The sequence below is a fragment of the Patella vulgata genome, chromosome 5 (assembly GCF_932274485.2).
Source record: "Patella vulgata chromosome 5, xgPatVulg1.2, whole genome shotgun sequence".
Lineage (NCBI taxonomy): Eukaryota > Metazoa > Mollusca > Gastropoda > Patellidae > Patella > Patella vulgata.
In genome coordinates, this window is record NC_065883.2 from 66700312 (window position 1) to 66714389 (window position 14078).

Consider the following 14078-nt stretch of genomic DNA (forward strand, 5'->3'; position numbering starts at 1 on the left):
TGTCAGAATAATGGATATTGTCATCAAATGGAATAAAATAAATACAGATTAATTAAAAATTAATAAAAATAATCTCAGTATAATTTGATCTAATGCAAGCAATTGATGTGTATAGGTCACATTTATAAAATGCATTAATTTCTTGCTCACAATAATTTATTGCTATAATATTAATTTAATATTGTGATAAACTTGAACCAAGCTACATGTACATTATATAAAATAAAATTGATTAATAATTCTTTCTTGAAAATAAAACTCATTTGTAATTATCATTTAAACAATTCATTACTAATGGTAAGTTAAATAAGTATTCAAAATAACATTTAAAATGGTATGTATTTAACTGAAGTTACAAGGAATCATACTAGTAGATATGGAAATATTAAAATTATAACCATTCGATATTTATGACAAATAATAGTTTAAAATATGACAAGAATTGTGTCCAATAATATAACATGGATGTTGTCCATTGACAAAAATGTGAGTGTTATAATGAAGTTGAAGTCCAAATGCATGATATATAAAAGTCCCACTATGATATATATACAGGACAATGTATGTGACGGTCCCACAAAAACATATATAAAATGTTTAATTTGATCAACTGCAATTCAAACATAACCCCTCGTGTTCATAATATAACCCTAAGTGTTCATAATTTATATACCCCACCCACCCGGTTTTATAATAGAAATGATGTGTTTATAATATAAATGATGTGTTTATAATATAAACAACATATTTATAATATAACTGTGTTTATAATATAAACAATGTGTTTATAATATAAATGATGTGTTTATAATATAAATCACATGTTTAAAATATAAATCATGTTTATAAATCATGTGTTTATAATATAAACCACATATTTATAATATAAACCACATATTTATAATATAAACGATGTGATATAATGTGTTTATAATATACACAATGTGTTTATAATATAAATCATGTGTTATAATATAAACCACATGTTTATAATATAAACCATATGTTTATAATATAAACCATATGTGTTATAATATAAACCATGTCTTTACAATATAAACCATGTCTTTACAATATAAACCATGTCTTTACAATATAAACCATGTCTTTACAATATAACACCTGTGTTTAAAATGAAGATTCTTGTTGTATTAAAGCTGCCCCATTCTGTTGTTTGATATGACCATTAGCGATGTGACCGTTCAAAGGTTTCGCTGTGAAAATCTCTTCTTCCTCTTCATCTTGACCTAAAACCGTTTCATGCATGTCATCAAGAAGACCTACAATATAATATCAAAACAATATTTTTAATCATGGAATCACAAATTATTGAAATCTTCAGTTATATAATGTTTTATAAAGGGGCATAATTTGGTATATTGATATGCACATTTGTTGTATATTGCTTACAATTTTTGTGTAGTTTGTATGTCTTGTCCGCAGGTTTGTATTATGGGTTTGTTTGCGTGTAGTGCAGTCCTGCTGCACTTACTATCAGAATACAGATTTGTAAGAGTCATTCATTGAGAATTAACCAGATTCACTGATTTTTATTCAATAAAATATATTTGGATCAATGCAGTGTTGCCATTTCAAATTCTTTCTTGTCAGACCACAATTATTAATCACCGCAACAAAATATTCAAATTCGTACGTAATAAAAATAGATGATCATCAGTGTGTAAAATATTTCTTTGTGAATGTTTCAAAATAAAGAAAATACTGACCTGTAATTTCTAGATCCCAAGTTTGTAGAGGAATTTCACCATTGATAAGATATAATACTGATTTAGTCGGCCACAGTAAATTAATTAATACAATATATCCTAATATCTTAGCAGCATATGATATACCTATAATATATAATAGACATATTATATCCTAGTACGATATGTACCTACAATATGCGAAAGAGAAAGAGAGATAGAATCGTGTTTTAATGTCCACTCGACACAAACTAGGTCATTTCGGGACCAACATATGGTTCAATTTTATTTCAATAATTCACTTGTGCGTAGGGGTCTTTAGCAGTGGGAGGAAACTGGAGGACCCAGAGAAAACCCCCTGAGGTTGAACAGGCAACCCCACTCCTTGCCACGTACAACCGGGGAAGCAAAACCATGCCAGTTGACTCAATGACAGACCTTATGATACAACGCGCACACGCTAACCATCCGGCTATCCCCCCTTAAAACACAATATGTTCACAGCGTTTATCGGTAAAAACACATTAACATATTTAAAAATAAATATCTTTCTTATCTGAGGAAAACAAAATACGTCAAAATTAATCAGCTGGCAATATTTCAAAAAGTGCCAATCGGATGATATTCTTTTCATAATATAAATCTCTCAAAGAGAAGTTTACTTACTGAGTATAGTTTTATATCTCCATAAGGCTGAAACTTGTGAACTGATTATAACTAGAACAGGAAGGTAAACAAACCACACCATGAAAAAAGCACCAAAATGTTGGAAGAACTGTAATCGATCGTTATGGTAACCTTGTTGTGAAGTTTTACGTAACTCGTAGAGAAACCAGATCATAATAACCATACGAAAGGCCAAGGTCAAATAGCCGGGATACGTCTGCCATTTGTCGGTGTTAATAACAGGATCCAACTCCATCTGAAATATATATTATTCAGTTGGTTGATTATACAATCCACTTAACCAGGAGGTCCTGGTTTGATCCCTGTGCTGGTCAAGGAAGCTTTCCTTCAATCCTTGTCAGGGATTCTGAATAGAGGGCATGGCATGTAATACTAATAGTGAGGTTTCAGCTGTATATGTAGTAGGGGAAGCACGTTTATGATCTCCTGACAGATGGATTTCAATTAAGAGATGGCTATAGCCCCTATGTAGCCTACTAGCAAAATTTTCATCATAGCACATTGCCCATTTTCATAACCAGAAAGCCTGCATATTTACCGGATTATCAAAATTGCTGTTAAATGAGCTATTACTTGGATCTCGAATTCTAAAATCTCTGGACACTGAGTATAAATCGAAAAATAATTTTAGCCTCTAAGAGCTGCCACAAGCAACTGTAGAAGATGGACAGACTGGGGTGGTGAAACAGTGTCACTGACACTATACAACCACATTTCAATGTGAGTGAAGATTTTCAGCATGGAAGCTGATCCTCTTATCTCCTCTTCATTATGCCCTTCCAATATCCCCTCTCCTACATCCCCTCTGCCCACATCCCACCTAATGTCTCCTCTCCTCTCCAGCTTATCCCCACTGCCCTTGAAAAACAAATCATAAAATAAAGTTGTACTTGACTTACCAGATTCCATATAAAGAGGACGATATTTAACACAGTATAAATTCCCCACAGTACATATAACACTATTTTACCCCGCAACTCATCCGTCGTTATGCCCCATCCTTTCGCTAAAAATATTAAAAATAACACGAAAAAACACTCCGACGTCAGGTCTATTAAATTACCAATCACAGCTAACCACGTAAATCCCGAACCTGTGGCTGCGATTAAAATTATATACAACAGGTTACATCCAATACTACCCATCTGCAGCACAAAACAAACTGTTAATATTTTCGTAATGCGATGTTTTTGTTTGAAGAAAGCATACAACCACATCGGTAAAATAATGCAACATATCACAAGCGCTGTAACGTGAATCTCAAACACATCATGGAGTTCAAATGAAAATTGATGTTCAAATGGATTGTAGTGTTTTAATTCTGGGTTTCCGTTCACTAACCAGATATCGTAATGTATAATGACATCGTCTGTTGATGTGTCGTGCCACTGACACGAAGGTTTGATGCCGTCAGTATCCAGATGACATGACACTAAACTCAAAAACCAGAACCTGAAATAAGAAAATAACCAATATGCAATAGCTAAACTTGCCTACATGACATGTATTGTCAAGTATATTTCTGGCTTCTAGTGTTATACATGTATAAGATATTATTTAGGCATTTATTTACTTGGCAAATGTAACCTTCTTCCAAGTTCATACCGAGTATTTTATTATATAATATATTCAAAACCTTATGAGCCTCTGTAAAACGAGTATATGGCCTTTAGTATGGGGCCCCTGCAGAATGAGTATAGGGCCTAGGTATGAGGCCCCTGCACAATGAGTATAGGCCCACAATGGTCTCCAACTGGTGGGCTATAGCCCTATAGTAAAATGAAGAAAAAATAATAAAATAAAATAATGTAAAATATATATAAATTTGGGGGCCCACTGAAGAGTTTTGGGCCCACAAGACAGTAAATTCACACCTGTAGCCATGACATTATTTGTACCCATGATCCGAAAATGTCAACTTAAATCAAATATGGAAACTATCGAGTAGGTGGACAATTGTGTAATTTCTTTAATTAATGTTATCATAAATATTACTCAGAATATTATTTTACTCATTACGCCGTCTGTCTACAATTAGCTCCTAATTTTAAGTCCTAAATCAACAAATTTAGTCGAAAACTATATTTTGAGAAATATTTATTCTGCTTTCATTTAAACATACATTATGCAAGAGCTAAATCTGCCAATTGCAGGTCTTTCTTTAGGCTTGAAATGTTATCAAAATTATTAATTAGATATTAATTAACTTATCCAGACCATAATCAACTCTTGATGGCATCGCTAGCCTGCGATATTTACTGGATTATGATCCCATTTGCTGCACGCCTTCCATTCATAATTTAATCATGAAATGGATGATCGAGACTATGTTTTTTATCGTACAGACTTTAGTAATGACTTTAGAGGATTCGAAACCACATCACTTGACTCAATTTCACGCCCAAACAGAAATTTCAATATTCCCGCCTTAACTTCATTCAGCATGGAATAAAAATGCAATATCCAATAGACAATTTACATTGATCAGCAATTTAAACAATATTATACAATATTATACATCAGTCACCATCTGTTAAATATATTGACGTCACCTCACTGTGATAATCAACATATTTAACTTAAAGTAACCTTTTATCAGAGGTTTATGTAAATAATTTTAGCAACAGATGTTTCAAAAATACACCGGTCATATTATAATTATATTTACGATTTTCATGGGGTTTTTAAAATTAATGTCTTCTTTTAATATTTTATTAAGAAATTGCACCAGTTATATTATAATTATGATTTTAATGCTTTTTCTAAATTACTGTATTCTTAATATCTAATAAGCAATTACAGCTCATCAACCTGTCAAAAAATGAAATGAGATTTAACATCATACTTTTATGCACCAACCAAGCTAATGACAGGGTTCTATAACTACATCTGCTGTCTGAATCCCGATGAAAGTAGCCATCATAACATGTCTCAGAATAAAGAAATTTGACCGAAATTTTCAATACAGTGTATATTCATTTTTTTTAAACTATAATAGCCATAACGGCCATCTCTTTCTCAAAATATCGCATAATGCCTCTTTAATTGTCAATTTCATCATGTAATACTGCGCGACACACAAAATACATAACACCATTAGATTTATTATAAAAACTGGTTATTATCAAGTTTTATCAAATTTATTTTTTCAACAGTTTGGTTTTAGGGAGAAGAGCTTTGTAAGTAAATTCACTTGTCTCTCATCCCTTTGATGATTTATGATCAATAAAATATGTTTAAAGTAACAGTTTGGTTTCCTATAGCAAAGATCAAAACAAAGAAACACAATTTATCTTTTATATACAGGTATGTACATCTATATATAGAGATATACATGTTTTATTGCCTGTCGAATACTAAGATATCCTCTCCTTTAGTTTCATTCAATGTTATATTGCAAGTCTGATACTAAGAGATCTTCACCTTTAAATCAATGTTTTATTGTCAGGGAGAGTTCTTTAATTCAATGTTTTATTGTCAGTCTGATACAGTAAGAGTTCTTTAATTATCATTTTATTGACACAACATAACCCAGTTGGTGTTAATGTCTTCTAATAAACACTATTTAACTTAATTTATATCAATGTGATACAGGGAATGTTTCCCTACAAATCAATGTTTTATTATTAAAATATATAAATACATTTGTGTTCTCCATTCTAACATTTCCCCAGCATCAAAAAGAACAAACAAAAGAACGGATAGCCATTTACGTGTATATTATGAATAGTAAGATGGAACATAAGTTTAGCTATATATTAAAGTGACTAACAAAATACTTATATCCAATATTTAAGACAAAATAAACATTTTACCATTGGTACACAAATCGTGTCTGGGGGGGGGGGGTCAAACCCCGCCCCCTGCTTAGCTACATAAAATTTTTTGTAAAACAACCTTTTTTATGTGAAAAGTGTCATAATTGTGCTTTATCCTTTATCACAATGTCATCGTATGAAATTCATAATAAAAATTGACGTCAAACAGGATGTTGGATTTCTCAGTTTAAAAAGCTCAATGTGTATGTATATATGCTAAAATAACGATAGAGACCATGTATTTCTCAAAAAATTTCAAGCCGAGGGGGGTGGGGGAGGGGGAATACATTTTCTCAGGAACCTTGCAATGGGCTTGCAAACCCCCTCCTGCAAAAATTCCTGGATCTGCCGCTGGTGTACCATAGTGCGTTTCAGCGTCATTTGTAACAAGTGACCAGAAAGAATGAGGCAAGACATATTCCACAACTCGTCAAACGGTCCCGCCATATCTTATCTGGAGAGCATGCGCAATAGACTGGAATAACCAGATGCTAGAAATTGCCATTCGGTTGGGACTCATGCTGTATTTCGCTGGACGTAACTGATTTGTAATTAATTAAGAGTCAAAACGGAAACAATTGAATGTAAATCAGTGTATATACAATCAGATTACATTATTATATATGTTGCGACTCATTTGGGTCAATTTCTAGGTCCCAAATATTAGCAATTTAGCTCCTTTAAAGTTACAATTTCATATTTTCTAAGAAAGTCAAAACACAATTATTTCTATGTCTTTTGCTCAATAGGTTGTCAACTCACTAATATACGATCATAGATTATCTTTCTCACACTTAAAATCTTCACACTGGAAATAATAACCCAATTACCTCCCTTGTTTTCCTATTCCCCACCATGGAATAGCTATCTTCAAACGTTTGAATTTGAAGTTGAAAATGATATTTTGGCCAATTTTTGAATTGGCAATAGTGAATTATAGGATTAATAGGATCATTCTTTAACTAGGTAGGACTGTTTATAGATACCATCTATTTTAGGGCTTTATTTTAATACATTTTAAAAATATAACTTAAAAATATGAAATTGTAACTTTAAACTAATGAATGAAGGCCCAAACAAACGAATGGTGGATGGCATACAATCATTTTTACATGTAGGCCCTATATTATGAATAGTAAGATGGAACATACATTTAGCTATATATAAAAGTACCTTACAAAAATATAAATACTGTATATAAACTCATAATTCCATCTTAACACTTTGGTTGTGCTTAACAAACAATGAATGAAGGCCCAAACATACCACTTCTTGTGATGTTGTGTTTATATACGAAATCCTACAGGAATGTGTTTTAATTGTATTATAAGTTAACACCTACATGTTCATATATAATCTGTTTGATTTACTGCAGGTAAAAAGAAATTTAATAAATCTTTAATATTTATTTTGTGAGAAGGGAGTGTTTTGATATTTAAAATCTAACATCTGTAAATTAAACATGCCTTCCAACTTACAAACTGTGTGATTTGGACTAAAAACATATTCAAAGGAGAGAGAGAGAGAGAGAGAGAGAGAGAGAGAGAGAGATGGGGTTTAATGTCCACTCGACACAGACTAGGTCATTTTGGGACTAACATATGGTTTAATTTTATTTCAATAATTCACTTCCGCGTAGGGGTCTTTAGCAGTGGGAGGAAACCTGAGGACCCAGAGAAAACCTCTGAGGTTGGACAGGCAACCTTACTCCTTGTCACGTACAAGCAGAGATTCGAAACCACGCCAGTAGACTCAATGACAGGCCTTATGATAAAGCGCACATGTGCTAACCATTCGGCCATCCACCCCCCCCCCCCCCATATTCAAACTAATTTATCTATCAAAGTTAGGCTTCAAATCCCTCTAAAAACTACCCCAAGTTGATTAAAGGAAGGGTCCAACTTTAGCTTGTACCATTTGTCGTTACTGGCTGTCCATTTACTGCCATTTAATCACAGTATCTCACAACTCGAGCCATTCAAATTTCAATCCACAAAACCAAGACCTCCCTATGTCATTCAAGGAAACAGCAAGAGACAGGCTGCTATTAATAATGCCCTTAAATTTTTGTCCTAAGTGGTAATCCAGTATTTTTTCTTTACTTTCCATACCAAATTTGCCATACAATCGAAATAATTATCCCATAAATACTTTCATGGGAATGTATGTTTAAGCCTATCTTGAATTTCTGCTTCGATAGTTGCAATATTCTTGAACAATGCCCATTATTTTCCTCTCTATAAAACTTTCTGCTTCGATAGTTGCAAGAACATAATGCACATTGTTTATATGTACTGTAGATGTAGTATCTCTCTGTAATATCATTTATATATGTACTGCAGATGTACACACAAAAAAAAACGTTCATCAATAAAAATCAAATAACTTCCAAAATTTGATTTAGATTAACACAAAAATTCAGCTACATTAGGTTAAGTCTATGTAGCAGACATCTCCAAAGTTTCAAGTCTGTACCACAAAAACTCTTTGTTTAACTGGCGCTCAAAAAATGTGCTCTAAATGAGCTCCCCGGTGCTGCAAGCACATTTGGATCCGGCGGGCAAAGTTCTCGATGATCCTCCCACATTCTTCCGTTGGGATCGCTTTTATTGCTGCTGTGATTGCTGCCTTCAGATCAGGGATAGTCTGGGGCTTGTTGCCATACACCCTGTCCTAAAGGTATCCCCACAGATAAAAATCTAGGGCGTTCAAGTCCGGTGAATGCGGCGACCACTCCGGGTCACACCTGCGGCTGATCAGTCGGTCAGGGAAACGCTGCTGTAGACATGCCAATGATTCGTTTGAGGTGTGGGGGGTGGCACCATCCTGCTGGAACCACTGGAGGTCTGAAAACATGCCGCTTGACTCAATGACAGACCTAATGATGCACGCGTTAACCAATCGGCCACTTAACACCCCTGTAAATTCAATACGTTTGTAGAAGACCATAATACATGTACAGCATAGCTTTGTTTACCTCCGGAGGTCACAGTGGCTAAGTGGGTAAGACGCTGGCTCGCTAGCCTGAAGGTCAGGTGTTCGATCCCTGCATTGGCCGAGAAAGTTCACCTAGATTTTTCGCCGTGGTTCCCCCTTGTCAGTGTTGCAGAACGGAGCGTCTGACCAGAACAGCTGTCTAGTCATTCGGAAGAAACGAAAAACCAAGTCCTGTGTACGCATTGGCGTGCGTGTAAAGGATCCCTTGACAGTTGAAATTCGATATAAGAGTAGGTAGTAGTGCCGTTGTCCGGGCAAAATTTCCCTCATAGCACACTGTATGGCTTATGTCTGTATGGCGTATGTCTGTCTTCATTAGCCCAGTTCGGAGCAATACAGTAGGACGTTAAACCCCATTTCATTTCATTTGTTTACCTCCATACAGAGATTGAACATAGTTAATAATAGGTGGTTTCCATTAGTTAATAACAATATTTTTACTTCAGCATCCAATGACTTTTATCATCCAAGGGTAAAATTTGATGGATACTTCTTAATCTATATCACATTCTGTTACAAACTCCATAATTTCAATATATAAACTGACTAGAAGAAAAAAATCTGAACACCAAGTCATAGAATACTAAGAATAGTAGTTTCAAAACTTGCGAAAGGGTACCTCGATTCAAAAGGTCATATTATTATATCACTATCAGTCAATTTTAATGTTAAGAGTCATATAACTTTGCAGTTTAACATAAGTTTGTATACATGTACTATAACATATATTTTTATATTGTTTTCATAATTTTCTGAGGGTGTCACCTGACAACTTTCTGAGAATTTGGTTCCGCTGGCCCTTTAGCATAGTACCAAAAGATGTCAGCTATCTGAACAGCAGTCAATCTGAATATTTTAGGATCTTGAGCACTATAAATATATAGAACCGGTAGATGTCAGACACCTGAATAGCAGTCATTCTGAATATTTAGGATCTTAAAGCATAGTACCGGTAGATGTCAGCAGTCTGAACAGCGGTCATTCTGAATATTTTATGGTCTGAAGCATAGTATTAAAATTAGTATTGACATATGGCATCCATCTGAACAGAAGTCATTCTGAATATATATGTTAGGATTTTAAGCTATGTTTACACTTGGGATTAATGTGGATTAAGTCCTGAGAAATTTGATATTTAGTGATGCATCTTTAACAATGTTGACCTCTAATAATGTCACTTAAAATAATGTTAATGCAGCAATGAATATATATTATGTGACAGGTGCTATTTCTACCTGAGTAGGTGATCAATCTACCTGCTAATATTTAACACAATACCTGCAACAGCTACAAATAATAAAAAATACAATAGAATCATTGATTATAGTTTTAGTCCGTTTTAATAACATCATAATTTATGTGCCATAAAATGATAATAAAGTTCAGTAAACCAATACTTTTGTTAAATATACACATTAGATAATTATAGAGACATGAAATAAAATGGGGTTTAATTAACTTCCTACTGTTTTGTTCCGACTGGGCTAATGAAGATGTGTAAATAATTAGACCTACTTGGGCGGATCTTACATAAATAATTAGGCCTAATGGGCTGAGACTTTACATACATAAAAAGTCTAATGTATAATGAACACATTAATTAATTTAAGCATTCTAATAATAAAAGACCATTAAAGTTTATTATTATCAGAGATAATATCATTTTACACAGATGAGCTATGAAGTGACAGAAATTTGAGAGATGTTATAGATAATTAGGCCTATGAGGGTGGGCTGAGTCTAATGTACATATATATGAACACATTAATTAAAGATACATTATCGGAGATCAAATAAAGAGCCAGCAGTTCTCTCTATAATAGTTAAAAACTAGATAATGTAAAGGCAATTTGCTGAAAATTGATCCACTCTTAACCAAGATTTTAGCGACAGAATTTTGGGCCTAGCCCCAATTATCATTACTAAAGTCGGTACCGTACGTTAAAAAACATAGTCTCCATTATCCATTTCATGATTAAATCATGAATGGAAGTCGAAGAGTAAATCGGAACCTAATCCAATAAACATCGCAGGCCAGCGATGACATCGAGAGTTGATTATGGTCTTGTCATATTAATAAATGTCTAATTATTTGTCTAAACATATTTGTATTTACTGATAGTTTTTTTTTTTTTGTACTAAATTATAACTTCCGTTTAGTTGGATGAAAGCAAAAGTAGGAATATGCATTATGCAAGTTACTGAATTTTGACTGTAAGTGTCGATATTAATCGACGTATGAATACAAGACAAAGGTTTTGTTTATTCAGAGTTTCAGGTATTATTATTCCCAATACGTTATGCAATTATGGTCGTGAACAATCTGATTAAAATACAGATCTATATTTTGTTTCGTTTTTTTTTATCTTTCGATGGCCTACAGTACATGAAGATCTGACAAGTTACATGTATAGCGATAGGTCACGTCAGGGGTCAAAAGACTGACTTTTAACCTTATGACGTCAGACATATGATTAACCAATCAGCATTGATGTTACTAATGGATTACCCACAGTTCTGTGCAATACATGCATAAGAGTGGGATCGAAATCATCTCACTTCACTCAATGACAGATCTTATGATATAAAGCGCATAAATAAAATGGTGTTTTACCTCCTACTATTCAGCACCAAACAGGCTCAAAATAAATATTAGTTTTCAAGATTATTATTCGGATTAAAAATATAATGAATGAAATTTTTGAATTATTCATTAAAGTGCAGAATAGTATGCTTAAATTGATTAATGTTAACGTAACATGTGGACTTGTAATAATTGTAATAAAATGCTTCTCATGTTACAAATGAGTTGTCTGCAACCAATCATACTATCATAGATCAGACTACATAATGAGTTCAGGGACAGAAATAGACACATGTAGGTTTATCAACGACTTTAATCATTTGATTGAAGAGTTTAGAATAGAACCTACATTGTAAACTCATTTTTCAATAAAATGCCTACATGTTTATGCTATGTACGCACACATGTAGTTTCTGACTGACAACTGTTATAATTCAGATAAGGTATGGTACCTCATCTCTCGACTCTCTGTGTCTCAAGATAAGGGAGGGTACAGTAGCCTTCATCACATGAATCACAACAGCATTAACTGAACAAAAACTATCATATTGGTCTTCAAAACAATGAGTGAATATTAAATTATTATTCATTCAATTTCCTCGACACAGTCATACATATTTACATGCCCCCCCACCCTTAATAAGAAAAAAAACCTGCAAACTCAGAACTTAGGACTAATAGGAGAGTTCTTGATCAGTTGTTTGTATATGGTCAGGATTGCTAGTAGAAATAAAAAACTAATAACTCAGCAAAGTTATATAAGGCATTAAACCACTTGAAAAACCAACCCTTTCCCTACACAAAAAGGAGTTATATAATACCAATGACTTGAGATCTTAAGCACAAGCATACATGCATCTTGGTCTTAAGTAATGTCCTTAATTAGGTGTACATATCTATTGCTCATTATATAATTATTGTGTAATTCATGGATTGATTGGTCATCTTTCATCATTGCAATTTAAATTGGCGTAAAAAGGGACATGTTTTCTGATTAAAGGGACACCTCCACATCAATCGGTAAAAAAGAACTGTTAGACAGGGCCAGTAAAATAAATCAGTACTATTATCTATTATCTGTATACAAATATTGATTCTTAAAATAATGTCTGAAATTTCACTATATCATATAAAAGAATATTAAAAAAAATCTAATATCTAATATAAACTAAAAAAATATCATCATTACCCTTACTGGTATACAAGAGTAGGGTATCTTTTTTTTTTTTTTTATCTCAAATGACAAGTAAAATTGGCTATGGTCTGGAACTCAATGCTGTATCTTCATGTGTACTGGCAGTCATTTCTCAAAAAGGAAATGGAAAGAATTACACATTTCAGACCAGCTGACAGCAACCACATAAAAATGACAGATAAGGGAAAGTGTCAGCAACCCTAAAAAATTTCCAAGACAAAGAGTCAGTCAGACATTAGTAGACTTTACTTACCGTGGTCGTTGAGTATCCCTAACTCTATATGTAAATTGATATCCTGGAATCACATTTAATGGTGTATCTTCATCTACACATAATTTATCTCTTGGACATGGAACACGCCGTAAAAAATCTTCCGGACCTTTCGGAAAACATATTGCATCAAAAGCAATTCTGCTGATTTTCTTCATCATTCGATTGCACGAATTTGGAGATCTTGTCCTATTTCCAAAAAAATCTACAAAATATTCACTATCAACAACAACAAGCAATAAATTGTTAGTAATATTTGATTGCGTCGTGACATTTCCATAGATATATCCTTGTGTATTCTCCCCGTTATTCGGATCCGTTTTCTGAAATCCAAATTTTGATAAGAATCGGAAATAGGTGTTTGCTTTAAGAGTTCCTTGTAGCCTCAGTCCATTTATACAGGCAAATATGGAACACACAAGAAAAAGTATGTAAATCCATCGCAACTTCATTTTGATTTTTTCTCTAACACAGTTCTTGAAACGTCAAAATTTATAAAATATTCCAGCGTGTCGTCTGACTCAACTTTCGACGGCCGCCATGTTTACTAACAACCAGATCACGTGACAACCTTATTTAGTTCCGGGAGTGTGATTTATTAACGTTCTGCTTAAAGGGACACTGCAACATAAATCGCAAAAAAAAAAAAACAACCCAAGTTACATGGGACCAGTTAAATACACTAGTTATGTTATCTGCTTAAAGGGACACATCATAATTATAAAAAAAAGAACTGTTAGACTGACCCATATTATAAATGAGTTATGTTATCAAATAACTTAGCTGCAATATTTGTAGCCGTGATAATTCTTTTTTACGG

At 33.4% G+C, this 14078-nt stretch overlaps 1 protein-coding gene across 1 annotated transcript; it reads right to left on the reverse strand.

The window, feature by feature from the left end:
• Window positions 1–1087: 1087 nt before the first annotated feature.
• On the reverse strand, window positions 1088–13792 carry LOC126820431 (uncharacterized). Its single transcript, XM_050548408.2, has 5 exons — window positions 13241–13792; window positions 3293–3845; window positions 2373–2628; window positions 1728–1853; window positions 1088–1280 (listed from the first exon to the last, which is right to left on the reverse strand). Exons 1-5 carry the CDS (start codon window positions 13708–13710, stop codon window positions 1129–1131), a joined length of 1557 nt encoding a protein of 518 aa, XP_050404365.2. The 5' UTR covers window positions 13711–13792; the 3' UTR covers window positions 1088–1128.
• Window positions 13793–14078: the final 286 nt, after the last annotated feature.